Raw genomic sequence first — 19,580 nt, forward strand, 5'->3', positions numbered from 1 at the left:
ATGAGGTGTTCTAATGTTTTTGAATACTTGCGTTTACCTTTTGGATAAATAAAACGCTTATTTTCCATGTGTTTGCCTTTGAGAGTCCCAGTCGTGGTGTATGTGACTTGTACATGGTGTATTCTACAACGTGTAAGCATTAAGCAAGGCTGAGGGAAAGTCTTAACTGATGACATCGAGCTCAGAGTCAGTTGATAGATCAATAAAAGTGATTAGGTTGTGAGTCAATGTAAATCAGGCGCTTCTTGCGTGTGTGTGTGTGTGTGTGAGCCTGTTCTAGCCACCTTAGAATAGAGAAAAATCCTCTACCTCATAACGGTAAGCATACTAAAAACCGTGAGTACAGACAACTCCAACACTTCCATACGACAAAATAAATGACACAATTCGACCATATGTAAAAATAAAAAAAAGATTTATTGTCCAAAAACATCAAACAATTAAAAGTAACCCCTGGAAAACCGTGACGCCATAAACCGAGAGACATGAGTCAATGTAACACTTTAAGAACCAATAAACGTCATATTAATACTGTGTAGCGTGAAAGAGTAGTAATGAAAGAAGCCACACCCCTCCCCCCAACCCCTCATCCGCCCCCCCGCGGACGACCCACTCCCCTCCTTCCACTTTAGTCACATTTAGTCAGCCGTTCCTGGTAGAAGGAGATGACCAACTGGGGACACTTGATGTTGGCCTCCTTGGCCGGGACCAGGTCCGCCTCGTTAGAGTTCTCCCTGTTAGGGGGGGGAGGAGGGGAGATGGTTAAAGTTGTCCAGGAAGCAACACGCACGCACGCACACACACGCACACAGAGACACACACACACGCATACCTCCCTATCTATCTACCCTTCCTCCACCCCCACCCAGAGAGCTTTGGACTGTCTGGACATGAACACTTGAACACTTGATCTTTGCACTTCTTATATTTATATTATCTATGACTCTTGCACTATGATGTTGGTTTGCACTGTCTTGTCCTGTCTTTCACCTGTCCTGCTGTAAACCGTGCTCCACTGTCCCAAACCAAATTCCTAACATGTTTACATGTCATGGCAATAAAGTCTTCTGATTCTGATACACGCATACACACACACACACAGAGGCGCACACACACAGACTAGATATATACATATATATATATCTACAGACATCTCTGATTCTGGTCGCTCCACTTTAGCTGTCACCTTCTTCATGCAAATCTTACACACAGCCATGTCAAGATTTGACAAGATGTTTCCAAATTGCAGTAGTTTTTTTTTTTTCTTCTTCTTTTTTGTCTTAGGGGCGGTTCTGAGAAACTGTCATATGACAGATGTCTTTTTTGACAGGTTATTTATTTGACAGATTACATTGTTTACAAAAAGTTCTGTCATCACTTTCATAGCATCTTCAACCACACAGATAGAGGTGGTGGACAAACACTCTAAGGCGTTTATTATATATAGGAATTTATGATGGTTTTATGACAAATACCGTTGCTATTTTCAAAAACCCTGGTTTACGGTATAACCGCCCAACCCTATGTGATGTAAGGTTACGTTGCGATAAAGTGGTATCGTGGGGGGTGGGTGTATCAGGGTAGTTTTAGAGTACATGAGCATGGTATGAGTATGAGTACATGAGCATGGTATGAGTACTGGTATCGGTGCAGCCCTAATTATTATAAGGAGTCCAGAAGACAGAGGGGTCCAGAAGTCAAAAGAGTCGAGAACACAGAGGTGGTCTAGAACAGAATCACTTACCATTTCATGAGGAACATGAGCTCTCCGCTGAACTCATCGGCTCCTATGATGCGTTCTGGATTAAGGCCTCTGGCGAAGCCCCGCGGTGGTTTCTCTGCCTGAGGGAGACGACAGAGAGAAGAGAGGGGCTTGGTCGCTGGGAGGAAACGTACGAGTTTAAGCGCATAATTATACAATCAAATACAATCAAATACAATGAAACCAAGAAGCGGTCTCCTCCCTCACCTCGTCTTTCCTCTTCTTGGGCCGGCTCTCCTCTCTTCCCGCCTCCTCAGGGTCCGTCGTCTTCCTCTTCCCTCCCGCGGTCTCTTTCTTGTTGTCGCTCTCGGTGGGCTTGTGGTTCTGCATGTACTCGGCGATGAGGTCCGGGCAGTCACAAGACAGGTTGTCCTGCGGCTCCCACGTGTTGTCATCGCTACACACACAGACAGACAGACAGACAGACAGACAGACAGACAGACAGTCACAATCAGACAGAGCCAGAATCATTTACATTTTTGGCATTTAGCAGACGCCTTTATCCAAAGCGACTTAAAACCAATACGTTCTATATCTAAGTAAGCGAATCATCTATCCACCACAGTCATCGCAAGAAAAATGTATCCTAAGAATTAGGATTTTATTTTATATATACGGTATATACCATTTTTAAAATATATTTTATTTACAGTAGAGAAGCTGTAGAGACAGTCATAGACACAGACACAATCACAGACAAACAGACATTCACAGACCTAAGCCCTATTCTCACAGGGTAATTTGAGGTGGAATTTTTTCTTTACAAATTACGGATATGGCAGATTCGCACGGGATTAAGATCACAGACGACCTCCGTAATTATTACAAATTACTAGAGGTCCCCAGATAATACTAGTCCTGTGCAAATAGGTTCCTTCAAGACTTATTTCTGTGGGTAACCACAAACTGTAGTCATTATCAGGGGTTGATTTTTTAGAACTTCCTTTTTTTGGTCACTTCCTCATGTCCCCACACTTCATGTCAGTACTCACTCTGAGAAGCCTTTCCACTTGAGCAGGAACTCCACCCGACCCTTGACCACCCTGCGGTCTAGAACCTTCTCCACCACATACTCTTCCTCCTCCTCCTCTGCCACCTCCTCCACCTTCTTCTTGTTCTGCTTCTTCCCCGCAGTGGGCACCAGCTTGACCGGCCACGTCAGCCGTTCCTCGTAGAAGGAGATGACCACCTGGGGACACTTGATGTTGGCCTCCTTGGCCGGGACCAGGTCCGCCTCGTCAGAGTTCTTCCTGTTAGGGGGGGGAGGAGGGGAGATGGTTAAAGTTGTCCAGGAAGCAACACGCACGCACACAGAGACACACACACACACACACGCATACCTCCCTATCTATCTACCCTTCCTCCACCCCCACCCAGAGAGCTTTGGACTGTCTGGACATGAACACTTGATCTTTGCACTTCTTATATTTATATTATCTATGACTCTTGCACTATGATGTTGGTTTGCACTGTCTTGTCCTGTCTTGTCCTGTCTTGCACCTGTCCTGCTGTAAACCGTGCTCCACTGTCCCAAACCAAATTCCTAACATGTTTACATGTCATGGCAATAAAGTCTTCTGATTCTGATACACGCATACACACACACACACAGAGGCGCACACATATATAGATATATATATATATATATATATATATATATATATATATATATATATCTATCTACAGACATCTCTGATTCTGGTCGCTCCACTTTAGCTGTCACCTTCTTCATGCAAATCTTACACACAGCCATGTCAAGATTTGACAAGATGTTTCCAAATTGCAGTAGTTGCTTTTTTTTCTTCTTCTTTTTTGTCTTAGGGGCGGTTCTGAGAAACTGTCATATGACAGATGTCTTTTTTGACAGGTTATTTATTTGACAGATTACATTGTTTACAAAAAGTTCTGTCATCACTTTCATAGCATCTTCAACCACACAGATAGAGGTGGTGGACAAACACTCTAAGGCGTTTATTATATATAGGAATTTATGATGGTTTTATGACAAATACCGTTGCTATTTTCAAAAACCCTGGTTTACGGTATAACCGCTAGGCCTGCAACAACGAATAGATGAAATCGCTAAAAATCGATAATGAAATTCGTTGGCGACGAATGCCATTATCGATTCGTCGTTTTTTTTTCTTTTCGGGTTTTGTTTCCATAACAAACCTACTTCCTGTTGACGCACGCCACGCTGTCTTGCGGCCGGTGTAGGCATCGTGAATCATAGCGAATCATATGGCCGGAAAGGGCAGAACCTATGACCGGAACCGGAAAAGTGGGAAAATCCGGTACCTACACCGGCGCGGCGGCTACATTTAAATCATGCTACTCAAAAGCCTTGAGAGTGAAGCTGTCTGCTGTCTGCTGTCAGGACATGCTAGTGAGTTAGCTAGCAGGGTTAGCTCGCTGCTGCCGCTAGCTGACTTTCACTACGCTGCACGTCCAGCTGTAGTCTGCGTAGCTGTGCTGAGAACCAGAGCAGTAACTATGTTTCTATAGAGGAGGTTACAGCTGACTTCCTATTGTTTTATTATACAAGTCCTGCTGGGCTCAGCCCTTCCATGGTCTCCTGCTCTCCATGCAAATGCGTTAGTGTGAGTTCTGGCGAAGCGTCAGCTAAATGACTGTAATGTAATGCGATGCGATAGCCAGTGAGTGTTTGCTCGCATTCATGAATTCAATATTGCATGACAAGTGTATTAGCTAGCTGGCTAACGTCAGTGGTAGAGCAGAGGTGATAAGCTAAAGGCTAGCTAGTGGTAGCCTACCAAGCTACCCGTGAGTTAGAGTGAGGCACTGACTGTCGCCTAGCCTATTGTATGGAGTGAGAGGACGCATTGCATTGGAGCATATCTGTTATATAAAAACATTAGTGTCTTGTCTGTAGCCTATATTGCACTTTGGGTTACTGACCTTTACATTAAGCAAAGTTATTACCTAAAACAATGCATGTATTGAGCTAGAGTTCAACTACTTTATTGAAACAATCTACCGCCATAGTCCATGGCCTGTTGTTAAACCTATTTGATGTAGCAAAGCCTTTTTTATTTATATTATTTATTATTTTTTATTAATACTTGTTCATTTTGCACATGTATATGTATAGGCCTGGCTGATTTAGAAAACATAAAATAAAATTTGCAAAATAAATCTTTTCCCCCCGCTTTTTTTGTATCCGATTAATCGAAAAAATAAGAAGACAGAGGGGTCCAGAAGTCAAAAGAGTCGAGAAGACGAGAACACAGAGGTGGTCTAGAACAGAATCACTTACCATTTCATGAGGAACATGAGCTCTCCGCTGGAGTCTGTGGCTCCTATGATGCGTTCCGGATTAAGGCCTCTGGCGAAGCCCCGCGGTTTCTCTGCCTGAGGGAGACGACAGAGAGAAGAGAGGGGCTTGGTCGCTGGGAGGAAACGTACGAGTTTAAGCGCATAATTATACAATCAAATACAATCAAATACAATGAAACCAAGAAGCGGTCTCCTCCCTCACCTCGTCTTTCCTCTTCTTGGGCCGGCTCTCCTCTCCTCCCGCCTCCTCAGGGTCCGTCGTCTTCCTCTTCCCTCCCGCGGTCTCTTTCTTGTTGTCGCTCTCGGTGGGCTTGTGGTTCTGCATGTACTCGGCGATGAGGTCCGGGCAGTCCAGGTTGTCCTGCGGCTCCCACGTGTTGTCATCGCTACACACAGACAGACAGACAGACAGACAGTCACAATCAGACAGAGCCAGAATAATTTACATTTTTGGCATTTAGCAGACACCTTTATCCAAAGCGACTTAAAACCAATACGTTCTATATCTAAGTAAGCGAATCATCTATCCACCACAGTCATCGCAAGAAAAATGTATCCTAAGAATTAGGATTTTATTTTATATATACGGTATATACCATTTTTAAAATATATTTTATTTACAGTAGAGAAGCTGTAGAGACAGTCATAGACACAGACACAATCACAGACAAACAGACATTCACAGACCTAAGCCCTATTCTCACAGGGTAATTTGAGGTGGAATTTTTTCTTTACAAATTACGGATATGGCAGATTCGCACGGGATTAAGATCACAGACGACCTCCGTAATTATTACAAATTACTAGAGGTCCCCAGATAATACTAGTCCTGTGCAAATAGGTTCCTTCAAGACTTATTTCTGAGGGTAACCACAAACTGTAGTCATTATCAGGGGTTGATTTTTTAGAACTTCCTTTTTTTCTTTTTTTGGTCACTTCCTCATGTCCCCACACTTCATGTCAGTACTCACTCTGAGAAGCCTTTCCACTTGAGCAGGAACTCCACCCGACCCTTGACCACCCTGCGGTCTAGAACCTTCTCCACCTCATAGTCTTCCTCCTCCTCCTCTGCCACCTCCTCCACCTTCTTCTTGTTCTGCTTCTTCCCCGCAGTGGGCACCAGCTTGACCTCTTCTTTGGGGGGCTCTGGGGAGTCTGTGGCTCCTATGATGCGTTCCGGATTAAGGCCTCTGGCGAAGCCCCGCGGTTTCTCTGCCTGAGGGAGACGACAGAGAGAAGAGAGGGGCTTGGTCGCTGGGAGGAAACGTACGAGTTTAAGCGCATAATTATACAATCAAATACAATCAAATACAATGAAACCAAGAAGCGGTCTCCTCCCTCACCTCGTCTTTCCTCTTCTTGGGCCGGCTCTCCTCTCCTCCCGCCTCCTCAGGGTCCGTCGTCTTCCTCTTCCCTCCCGCGGTCTCTTTCTTGTTGTCGCTCTCGGTGGGCTTGTGGTTCTGCATGTACTCGGCGATGAGGTCCGGGCAGTCCAGGTTGTCCTGCGGCTCCCACGTGTTGTCATCGCTACACACAGACAGACAGACAGACAGACAGTCACAATCAGACAGAGCCAGAATAATTTACATTTTTGGCATTTAGCAGACACCTTTATCCAAAGCGACTTAAAACCAATACGTTCTATATCTAAGTAAGCGAATCATCTATCCACCACAGTCATCGCAAGAAAAATGTATCCTAAGAATTAGGATTTTATTTTATATATACGGTATATACCATTTTTAAAATATATTTTATTTACAGTAGAGAAGCTGTAGAGACAGTCATAGACACAGACACAATCACAGACAAACAGACATTCACAGACCTAAGCCCTATTCTCACAGGGTAATTTGAGGTGGAATTTTTTCTTTACAAATTACGGATATGGCAGATTCGCACGGGATTAAGATCACAGACGACCTCCGTAATTATTACAAATTACTAGAGGTCCCCAGATAATACTAGTCCTGTGCAAATAGGTTCCTTCAAGACTTATTTCTGAGGGTAACCACAAACTGTAGTCATTATCAGGGGTTGATTTTTTAGAACTTCCTTTTTTTCTTTTTTTGGTCACTTCCTCATGTCCCCACACTTCATGTCAGTACTCACTCTGAGAAGCCTTTCCACTTGAGCAGGAACTCCACCCGACCCTTGACCACCCTGCGGTCTAGAACCTTCTCCACCTCATAGTCTTCCTCCTCCTCCTCTGCCACCTCCTCCACCTTCTTCTTGTTCTGCTTCTTCCCCGCAGTGGGCACCAGCTTGACCTCTTCTTTGGGGGGCTCTGGGGAGAGCAGGAGTAAGCGGGGGGGACAGTGTTACTCTGGTTCAAAGCTTTAAATAGGAGTGAGCTATCCAGTTATTTTTATTAGGTCTCAGTTTTTTTGTATTCTATTTGCCCTATCTCAACATGAAATGACAACATTTCGGCCTGAAAAATGACATTCAGATGTTGAGTTAATATGTTTTTTGACCAAATTCACCTATTTGTTCACCTTAATTAGCATATGTCACATGTAACCTGTTGTCTAGCTGTTTTTTCTAGAATTTACCAATAAATATTAGGTCTACGGGCATGATTCAGAATTGAGGTAAAAAGGGTACATTTTACTTTACAACCAAGTAAAAAGACCTACAAATGAGATTTTCCAGGAAAACTGCGGTCATTTTGGATTTGTGCCCTGCACACTGTTTTCTTGGACCTGAAGCCGATTTTTTTTTCATTTCATGTCGAGATAGGGCAAATGGAATACCAAAAAAAAGAAAACCTATGCAAAACAAAAAATGACCCATTTATAGCCCACTCCTACTTTAAAGTTAGCTCACTTGGGGCCGGTTTCCGGTACACAGCTTAAGCCAAGTCCTGGAGTAAATAACTATATGTTCAATAGAAAAACGAAGAAGCATTTTAGTCGGTGGCCTGCTCGGGTCAGGCAGCATTGTTCTTCCACTGTCAGAGCAGACCTGGAGATGACAGAACACACTCCTATGGATGCTGCTGCACGGGGAGGTCACCTACCTTTAATGGTATATGCGCACGACTACTTTGGCCAAACAGAATCACATGAGATGTTGATGGCTATTCTGACTGTGTCACATGACAGACGACTATTATGACCTAGTCATATGACAGACGACTATTATGATCTAGTCACATGACACAGACGACTATTCTAACCGTGTCACATGACAGATGACTATTGTGACCTAGTCACATGAGACAACTATTGTGACCTAGTCACATGACACAGACGACTATTGTGAGCTAGTTACATGACACAGACGACTATTGTGACCTAGTCACATGACAGACGACTATTACTGCAAAAATGTAAATGTATTGTGACCTAGTCACATGACAGACGACTATTGTGACCTAGTCACATGACACAGACGACTATTCTGACCTAGTCACATGACACAGGCAACTATTCTGACCTAGTCACATGACACAGGCGACTAATTGTGATCTAGTCACATGACACAGACATGGATGACTATTCTGACAGGGTTCTCCTCTCCTTTCAACCTTTGTTTTTTACAAAGTTAAACTTCACAGTCAGAGGGAACTGAGTGTGTCCAGACTATTTCAGGGCACTAGACTCATGAATAAAGGATGTGAAGAGCACACTACCTTTGCAGTCAAACCACAGAGAGCTCAAGAGACAGATCTCAGTGAATCAGAGACCTCTAAAAACACAATAGTTCCCCCCCCAAAGCCAACAGCTAGATTGACCTCAGAAGACTGTAGTCGACATTTGATTTGATTCCTCCATTCTGATGAATATCAGAATGGAGGAAAAGACAAAGATCAAAACAAACAAGTCACAAAAAATAGTACATTACCACCCCTCTTCTCTTTTTCAAACTGACAACACCAGTCAATGGAAACACCATTAACTAAGATTTTTTTTTTTTTTTTTTTAAGATGGCCACCACCCCCAAAACAACAACAACAACAACATTCATGAGACAGAAACAATAGATCAAAGATCACAGTTGAGGATATTAGTAGAAGTCAAGTCAAGTAAAACACCTGTAACTGCCACCGCAGCAGTAGCCGTAACAACGGGGGCTTCGCTAGTAGGGGCTTCAGTGGCGGCAGAGTCACTCATAGTCAGGCTGGACGAGGAATACACCGGTTCCCGCTCAACGTACGAACGTCACCCGGGCTAAACAGGGTGAGAGGGGGGGAGGAACGGGTGAGGAAGAGGGGGGGGGGTTCAGGAATTTAATCAAAACTGGCACCTGGGAGAAATCACAGAAGGCTGGAGGAGACAATTGCACAAACACATAGTACACAGTCACTAGTCACTGGTCAATACTACTACATACTAGTACACATACCACTACAGCTGGGCTAATTTGCGGTCAGTGTTGAAGTCTACGGAGCAATTCGACCATCTTGATTGGCTACGAGTAGTTGACAGAGTGCAGCCGCTTGCACTGGGCCTGGTCTTCAAGATACGCTACACCACAAAGACACCCAAGTACCTGTCAACATACTTCCAAAAAGTGAACAACGTCCACACATACAATACCAGAGGAAGCTCCACGAACCACGTTCAACCGCGTTGCACCACAAACAAGGGGTTAAACTCGTTTGCAAACTATGCAGTAAAAATGTGGAACGCCCTTCCTATAATCTTAAAGGAGTGCAAAACACTGCCCACCTTCAAAACCACTCTCAAAAAACATTTACAGGAGGCTGCAATCCGTAACTGGACCCTCTAAATCAAAAACTGTACATACTTGCTGTTTTGTCCCCCCGCCCGAACTACCCATTGTACATATTATATGTCTGTCCCCCTGCCCGAACTACCCACTGTACATACTTTGTGTTTTGTCCCCCGCCCCCACCTGTGGTGTATGTCCCCACCTGTCCTACCCGCTGTACATACCTTATGTTTTGTTGTATTGTTCTTCCCATGTTGGATGTATGTTTATCTTGTAGATAGTACTAGTTATTTGTCTGTATTATCTTGTAGATAGTACTAGTTTTTTTGTCGGTCTTACATGTAACGATGAATTGAGAATCAAGGACCCCAATTGAAATAAGCCAGTGGCTTTCTTGGGTTTTTATCCTGTTAGTTGACCTTGTATGTAATATGTACTTTCATGTACCTACTTCTGCAAATCTTCTAATAAAGTTTTCAATCAAAAAAAAAAAAAACGACGGGAACGACCAGAGGAATAGTTTTCAGCGGTGTTAAACATTCACGTTCACTAACAACCGGAGCTACGACCGGCTACAGGCATGTCCACACAGTCCACTCACAAAGCGAACGGTTCATGTGGTTAGATAGCTAATATCTGATTGACCTGGTTATTGACAGTGGTTTATATACTACTAGTCATGTGATGACCTTGTTATAACTACAGTAGGTTCAAACTGTTCTAGTTATAACATAACTGGTTATGTGATGACGTACACTAGCTCATAACAGTTATAACATCACTAGCTAGGCAGGTGGCTAGGGTGCTCTGGTTACCGTGTTAACTACAGTAGCTTAGAACTGTTCATGACTCAGCATTATAACACAACTAGCTAGGTCGCCAAATTTCGTTGTTTGGTACCTGTACTATATCAATGACAATAAAGACCATTCATTCATTAATTAATTAATTAATTAATTCATTCATTCATTCATAGCGTTCTCTCCGGTGCTCAGCAGAATATGCGACATGGCGAACTGGCTTGAACAGCTAGCTACTTAGGCTAACAGTTAGCTACTACTTAGCTAGCTACAGTTAGCTACTACAGTTAGTAGTAGTTAGTAGTACAGTTAGTACAGTTAGTACAGTTAGTAGTAGTTAGTAGTAGCTACAGTTAGCTACTACAGTTAGCTAGCTACAGTTAGCTACAGTTAGCTACTTAGCTAGCTACAGTTAGCTAGCTACTTAGGCTCACAGTTAGGTTAACTCTTATACGATCTGTTATATATATTAACTCGATATAATACTTGCTTTAGATAACAGTTGTCTAATTTGAGCAGAAAATGTCGTTGAGCAGATGAAATAAAGGTTATTACCGTATTATTATTCTTGATGAAGTAATTCGCGCCGTTGACTGCAAACACACGCTGATTGATGAAGGGTATACCGCCTGTCCACTAGGTGGCAGTATCTCGTTTGACAATTGACAGATTAGCGCTGAATGACGTCGATAGCGCGAGAAGTCCTGGACGCGATTCAGCCAATCAGCGTGTGTTTGGAGTCTAAAGGGCGGGATAATTACTTTTAAACAATAATAATAATAATAATACGGTAATAACCTTTATTTGTCTAGCACTTTTCCTGCAAACGTTGCAGCTATGCAACGTATACAGTTATTCAGTTATGAATAATGACCAACAATCAATCAATAAATATCTATTTACACACAGAAAACCTTGACAAATGCTTTCTTTTATTCACATAAATCCATAATTTCATGCCAACATTATACATCTTAAACAGTAGCCTACGTGGTAATTCATATGCCTATAATGTAGGCTTACACATTGCGTAGTAGCTTAGTTAAGTGAAATAAATTGAAGACATTACATTCTACTATTAGTGCTAGTCAATTATTGTTAACAGTAAACTGAATGGCAGTTTCTTTAAGCACATTCATAATCCCAAAAAGTCCCCAGGTGTGGATAGCCTTGACATTCTTCATCCCCACATTTCTCTTGGCTGGGCTGTACTGAGATGGGCTGGGCTGGGCTGGGCTGTACTGAGATGGGCTGGGCTGGGCTGTACTGAGCTGGGCTGTACTGAGCTGTACTGGGCTGGGCTGGGCTGTACTGGGCTGGGCTGTACTGGGCTGTACTGGGCTGGGCTGTACTGAGCTGTACTGGGCTGGGCTGGGCTGTACTGGGCTGGGCTGTACTGGGCTGTACTGGGCTGGGCTGTGTGTGTGTGTCTTGTCTAAAGATACATTGGAGAGTAGCCCACTCAGCTGTTTGAGACAAGCCACCACAGGTGCACTCTGGGAAAAGCGTGGGACGCTCCAGTCATCTGAAACCGAATTGCGCTTTCCACCCTGGCTGTGCATCGCAAAGCTTTGTGTGTGTGTGTGTGTGTGTGTGTGTGTGTGTGTGTGTGTGTGTGTGTGTATGAGAGACCTGAGACCACTGCTAATCTGCTGACACAGTCCACCCTCATAGCAACCTCATAGCAACCTCATAGCGACAGACCCATTATCACAGGAGATGGGATAACATGATCTATAGAGGAGGAGGAGGATGCCAACCCACATGTCTCTACTGTCCACTGCACACACACATACATGTGAAGCGTCTCAGCATTAGCTCTGATGTTTGGCCTGTCTTGGGAGAACAGGGGGTTCAGACAGACAGACAGGCAGGCAGGCAGAACAGGGAGACAGACAGACAGGCAAGCAGAACAGGGAGACAGACAGACAGACAGGAACCGAACCCTAAGAATTTTACTCTCTTACACTTGTGTAATGTGACGTAACAATAAAACTTGAAACTTAAAACTTGAAAACAGACATACAGACAGACATACATACATACATACAGACAGACAGACAGATAGACAGATGGAGACAGACTAGAACTCGTTCTGCCCAGCGACAGGTGTCTGATGCCTGGGAGATGCCTGGACAGACAGGGGGCAGTGGAGGAGGAACGAGGAACGCTGTCAAACACGTCCTCCGATGTCTACCTCCACCTGCCTCCAACTGACACAGAGAGATTGAGAGATAGTGGAAGGAAATAGAAGAGAGACGCTTGAGATAGTGAGAATGATATGAGAAGCCAAGCTGGTGTTGTGTATTTCTCTTATTAGTTATGAATCAAAGAACAGTTATTGAGTTTAAGACGATTTAATTAAAGTACAAAAACAGGGTATACATATACCAACAGCGGAGCCTTGTGTCTGTCCTCCGCTGGGCCGGGCTGGTAAAAGAGGCCCCCCCTTGGGTCTCAACCCTATTCATCAACAATATGCAAATACAGTCACAGGCCACAGCCTATCACCTTATCCAGATGGCCATGAGGGCCGTCCCCTGTGATGTCACCATGGCCCCAAGTCCGAGGGCTGGTCAGATTACAAGAGCCATTGCACATATATGGGCCCCTATCATACTATCTATGCATGTGTGTGTTTAAGTAGAAAATATACGACACTGGCTCCAAATGCAAACATGTTGCTGTTTCAGTCTCCTGCCATAACTTGCTGCTTTATGAAAGCCGAACGTTTTCTCTTTCTAGCGTTCTCTTTCAACCTGTTCGACCCAGAATGCAGTAGTATAGTGGTGTAGAAGTGGAACTCTTAGGCCCTGTACACACTACTCCGTTTTTTTTTTAAACCGGGCGTTTTTCTACCCGGTTTTGCCTTCCATCCACACGCACCCGGCGTTCGCGGTTACTGAAACCGTGCTTTCTTGAGAACTCCGGCCAGGGTGAGCTTTTGTAGAAACTCCGGTTTCAGCGGAGAGGTGTATACGGGAAAACCGGGGTTTTCGGCTTGAACGTCAATTGTGCGACATCTATGACGTCAGAATATGCGCCATTAGGCATTAGGCTACTTGTAAACAAAGACAATTTAAATCCTCCATTTTAAACCTCCATTGGCTAAAATCTGTACTTTTGCCTCTACAAGTGTTAACATGTCATTTTATGAAGTTTTAATATGTTTTCAGGCGAGAAAGTAACCCTATATATTCCCAAAATGTGTCCAGTTTATCAAAATAACCCGTTTATATATCTGATCTGACGTTTCTTTCCGTCTTCTGTTAACTAGCTATATTACGTCTGCGTTTGTAAATTCGCCCTGGAAATCTGATCAGCACTCATGGAATGCCTCCCCAGCCAGCACGCCCACGTGGGACCCATATGGGTTCAATGCGGGCTACTTGGGTACCAAGTGGGCATGGGCTGGAACTGGGCAAATTATGAGGGTCCCACATGGTCTGCATATGGGCTAACTGGGCATGGGATGGAAGTGAGCAAGCCCATGTGGTTCCCACGTGGTCTACATGTGGGCTAACTGTCATGGGTTGGAAGTGGGCAAGCCCATGTGGTTCCCACGTGGTCTACATGTGGGCTAACTGGCACGGGTTGGAAGTGGGCAAGCCCATGTGTGTCCCACGTGGGCTACATGTGGGCTCACTGGCATGGGTTGGAAGGGGGGGGTTAAGTTAAGACTTTGACAGGGGGCCATTTTCGAAGTTTTGAAAGTGAGTAGAGTTTTACACTCCTTTACTCCTTTGGGTAGGGCATTCCACATTTTTGTTGAATAGCATGAGAACGAGTTCATTCCCTTAATTGTTGAGTCAAATCTGGGTTGAACATGATCAACCCAGATAATAATAATGAATAATAATTTATTTTTCTGCCATGCAATCAACTTCACAGTCAATTGTTAGAATTCTTGTTCTTGCTCTAGGCAAGGGGTCAGCCATATTCGGCCTGGCCTGCTCTATTGTAATATTGAGCAACATTTTAAATTCTAAATGTGTGTCAATGTATGGCCAACGGATGGCGGATATGATTTTTTGCCCCTCAGGGCGTCGGAAGTAAATGGACAACTTCTTCTTTATTTAGGCAAAAGAAAACAATTATGATTGCTTTTTTTTCACATAACCTTTGACACAATCTAAATATGTCTCAATAGAAGGGAGACAAAATTCAGCCCACCAATTGTATAAGTTAAATTGTAATAACATACTCCCATACAACTAAAATCTCTCTCCATTTTCAACATACATCAGTCAACTGTTTACCTTTGTTAAAATACCACTAAATTCATCCAAGTCTAATTTATTTATCATGTGTGTGGGCTTACAAAACGGTGTGTGTGTGTGTGTGTGTGTGTGTGTGTGTGTGTGTGTGTGTGTGTGTGTGTGTGTGTGTGGGGGGGGGGGGGGGGGGGGGGGGCAACCATAGGGTGCAACGACTACAGCATACAGATGCAAAATAGCTTCTCTAGAATACATGTGAAGCCAATGTCATTGTTATTCAAACTCAATGAGTTTGAATTTCGGTGACCTGTATGAGTGAGAGAGAAAGAGAGAGAGAGAGAGAGAGAGAGAGAGAGAGAGAGAGAGAGAGAGAGAGAGAGAGAGAGAGAGAGAGAGAGAGAGAGAGAGAGAGGTGGGGGGAAGGAACTGGCTGGTCATGACGACAGTCACCAATTGCGCGAGCCAATTGCGCGAGTCTGATTGATTGATTGAAAACTTTATTAGAAGGTTTGCAGAAGTAGGTACATGAAAGTACATATTACATACAAGGTCAACTAAAAGGATAAAAACCCAAGAAAGCCACTGGCTTATTTCAATTGGGGTCCTTGATTTTCAATTCATCGTTACATGTAAGACAGTCTATCCTCTTTGTTTAAAGTTTAAATATCCAGGGCGGTTATATACACGACACACACACACACACACACACACCGCTCGTCCTGCTGCTTTGCGCCATCAACAGAACACGGACTCTTTTACTGTCTTTTCTTCATTTATTGACCATTGGAAACACATTTAATTAAGGTAAGAAACTTGTGAAATTATATTTGTCATATCATATGTATGTAGCCAGGGCCGTTTGCGAGATATGCGAGGCCCTGTGCGAAGTCAGATTTGCGAGGCCTTTTAATGATGTCGGCTACTATTATAACCGCGCGACACGCACGCACCGATATATTGCAAGAAATGCGCTCACATGCTGTGCTGATAGACAATAGAATATCTACTTATTTAGATAGTTTACAACCTTGTTTGTTTCATTTCAAACCTTTTATACTCGTAAAGGATTAGGATTTAGGATAAAGCAGTCATCATACCCAACATTAAATACGCACAAGCCATTTATTGACATGAATAGAGATGTTACTCACCACCATGTAGGCCTATCCTTTATGTTGAAAAGCTTACAGCAAAAGCAAAAAGACATGTCCCGTTTTTGAGAGTACACAAGCCACTTTCTTTCTATTTTTTTCCCATTTGGTAGTTTTCAGTGAAATAAAGTTTCACTAAAGTTTCTGTTCTCATTATTTTTAGGATAACTAAATCCAGGTTTCATCTTTGGGGGACCTCTTCTAATGACAATTTCTGTCTACACACTATGTCACTAGTAGACAGAAATTGAGCCATCTGAGTATTAGTAATTACACGTTTGAAAATGGCTGATGTGCTCCCTTAAGTTAACTTTTCATGTTTCATGTTTAATGTGCTAAAATGTATGCTTTTATCTGAATAGGCCATCAAGCAAATACCAGCGTCATTCAAGTGAAGACGAATCTGACTCTTGTGGTGAGGATGACTTGCCCCCTAAACCCCCCCATGGACTTACGCCTAGTGTCTCCCAGGGAGGGAGGCACTCCACTGTCCCCCCAAGTGCATCCCCCAAAAGGCACCACAGTGGACGTCAGAGTCCAATCGGTGTGAGGAAGTCCCCGAGCATGAGGCGCTCCAGTGGAAGCCAGAGTCCAAGCAGTGCAAGTGAGTACCGAGTGAGGTGCTCCAGTGGAAGCCAGGGTCCGACCTGTCCCAATTGCCCTGGACCAACAGTTTATCGAAGCCTGATAGACCACATGGAGAAACAGGCCGAAGACATACGAGTGATAAAGACTATGTTGAACCTGGTGCTGAAGCAACAGGCTCCGCCTCTGGCTGTGTCGTTGCTGGAACCACCTGCAGGAGCAGACTTCCCACTGAAAACGAATGAAGACGTCGATTCCATGAACGAGAAGCTGAGTGACTCTGCGTTCATGTCTGGAGTTGTAAGTTTGAATCTTTTATTCACTTGAAAATGTGCTTGTATTGTGTTTGTACATGTGAGTTGGGGGAAATGGGGCAAGGCTGTGTCGTAGCTGGAACCACCTGCAGGAGCAGACGTCCCACTGAAAACTGGTAGAATGGGGACATAAGTGTGTTTAAAGATAGAATGACTGCTTGAAATGTATATCTTGCTGTTCACTTACAGCTTTTCCTTCCTGTGATTTTTTCCCCCCATACACTCAGGTTGCCATGGTTGGAGATATCGGAGGTACTTCACTGGATGATGCTACCAGAAGAATGATGCCATACCTCCTCTCAAATGATCTGGCAGTCCAGTTCAACCTTCATGGACGTCACAGCAAGAGGAAGTTCAGAGAAATGCGCCTTTATGATGTCATATATGGTAAGTTTGAGTGTTGAATTGCTCAGTCTAACTTTTACATTTTTAATTTGGCAACACATTTGATGTATACCAATAGAAGGTATGCCACAGCAAAGACAGTATATACAGCAATGGAAACGGGGCACAACAAATCTTCAAAACATTTAAACTGATGTCACTCAAGAAAGTTCCATAATGCTATAATTTCTAACAGTTGGCCTCTTGTCATTTCTATTAGGGGGACTAAAGAAAAATACCCTCACTCAAGAAACCAACCACAAGGATGCAGAAAAGGCTCTCTCCAAGTGGTTCACTGGAGCTCGCGATAGAGGTGGAAAAAGAGTTAGACCTCAGACACATGCAGCTTCTACAACTGGATGATGCACCAACCCAGTAGGCAAAGTCTCTGTCTCTCTTTCTCTACAATGCTGCCCTGTGGTTGGTTCTGTCACTGGGGATTAAAACCGAAAGGCTGAAGAGACACGCACAGAGGGCCCAATATTTTTTTTTTTATTGCACTGCTTGGACACACCACACCACACCACCCCATCCTCGCGGGGCGGAAGAGCAGCCACAGCTGGTGGCTCATCGCACTGCCAGCAGGTACGAAGCGGTTCAATAACTCCTTTGTCCCATCAGCCATTAAACTGTACAACTGCTCGGTGGGCAGCAGGTTGCAGGTTGCAGGCTTGGGGCAGGGTGGCGGGTGGTGACTCCACCACTACCCCCACCATCACCACCAACCACCCACCTCCGCCCCCCTCCCCCCCCCCCTACCCTGCCACACCCCCACCGAACTGGAACTGTACCGAACTGAACTGAGTCACTGAGTGAACGGCCGTGACCTGAACATACGAACACTTCAGGAACACTACTGTAACTGCAACTCAACTGTACTGTACTGAACTGAACTGAACCTAACTGAGTCACTGAGTGTACTGAGTGTATGGACGTGTCTGAACTGAACTTTTATTATCTTGTTGTAATATTGTTTTTAATAAATTTGTCAAAATATATATTGTCTATTTTCATCCTGGTAAAACTTAAGACGTGTAAAATGTTATACCCAATTTTTATTTTAGGTGTGTTTACAAGAATGAACACGGTTCATGTCAAATACTGCTTAATCTATTTTATGTATATTTAAATCTTATTAGGACCCACATTGGAAATCAAAGGAACCATTGCACAACCAAACCCAGTTAGGACCCACCTCGGTCCCATATAGACTTGCCTGGTTGGGGCCCACCTAGGGCCCAGGTAGAACCCACCTAAAGCCCACATGGGCATCCCAGTTAGGACCCACCTCGGTCCCATATAGACTTGCCTGGTTGGGGCCCACCTAGGGCCCAGGTAGAACCCACCTAAAGCCCACATGGGCATCCCAGTTAGGACCCACCTCGGTCCCATATAGACTTGCCTGGTTGGGGCCCACCTAGGGCCCAGGTAGAACCCACCTAAAGCCCACATGGGCATCTCAGTTGGGACCCAAGTGGATCCCGCTAACATTGCCGACATGAGGCCCATATGTGTTAGCCCACCTTGAAACCATATGGGATCCACGTGGGCGTGCTGGCTGGGTCTTGTCCAATCAAATTACGGGACGGGACGTTGAACCCAGTGTGCGCTCCGGCGCTCCCAGAGCGGATTTACGAACGCACCCTGCATTGCTTGCATACCTTTACTGACAGAAACATCGTAATATAATTACAACAAGTTGTAAACTGATTTGGGGGCCCAATATCATTTTCTAACTTGTGATGACGACTACAGTTTTTAATGTACACAGACATAATATGTTTCAAAATGTTTAGGAAGTTTGAATAATAATAATAATAATAATAGGACCGGAAATGGTAGCTGTTTTCCAGACTTCTGATTCGCCAAGGGGCGCAGCCAGACTCTATTGGTTATTTTTGGCGCGGTTTAAACAATGTTCGCGGTTTTGTGTGGATGGTGTTTTTTTTATAACTGTGATTGTGTGGACGCGATTCTTTTTTTAGGGAAAACCCTGGTTACAAAAAAAACGGTGTAGTGTGGACAAGGCCTTATACTGACATGTTGTTGTGTGTCTCTGTGGACAGTTTGCCAGCCTGGAGGCCCAGACGTCCATGTCCCTGCAGGAGTGTCTGCGTCTGCTGGAGGACACCTTCCCCTTTGGACAGGAAGCCCAGGTACTGAGTCCATTCTATTCTAATGTATTCTATTCTATTCTAATGTATTCTATTCTATTGTAATGTATTCTATTCTATTGTAATGTATTCTATTCTATTCTAATGTATTCTATTCTATTCTAATGTATTCTATTCTATTGTTCTGATCTATTCTATTCTATTCTATTCTATTCTAATTCATTCTATTTTATTCTATTCTATTTGATTCTATTCTGTTTGAATTCATTCGGTTTT

The 19,580-nt window shown here is 43.9% G+C and overlaps 1 protein-coding gene across 1 annotated transcript; it reads right to left on the reverse strand.

The window, feature by feature from the left end:
* Positions 1 to 628: 628 nt before the first annotated feature.
* On the reverse strand, positions 629 to 9,177 carry LOC308150764 (uncharacterized protein; the record flags this gene model as incomplete). Its single annotated transcript, XM_080523561.1, has 10 exons — positions 629 to 734; positions 1,745 to 1,842; positions 1,970 to 2,159; positions 2,755 to 3,012; positions 5,040 to 5,134; positions 5,262 to 5,445; positions 6,031 to 6,275; positions 6,403 to 6,586; positions 7,172 to 7,346; positions 9,099 to 9,177. The coding sequence occupies 10 exons, from the start codon at positions 9,175 to 9,177 to the stop codon at positions 629 to 631; spliced, it is 1,614 nt and encodes a 537-aa protein (XP_080379687.1).
* Positions 9,178 to 19,580: the final 10,403 nt, after the last annotated feature.

Source organism: Nansenia antarctica, assembly GCF_963989245.1.
Source record: "Nansenia antarctica genome assembly, chromosome: 2".
Lineage (NCBI taxonomy): Eukaryota > Metazoa > Chordata > Actinopteri > Argentiniformes > Microstomatidae > Nansenia > Nansenia antarctica.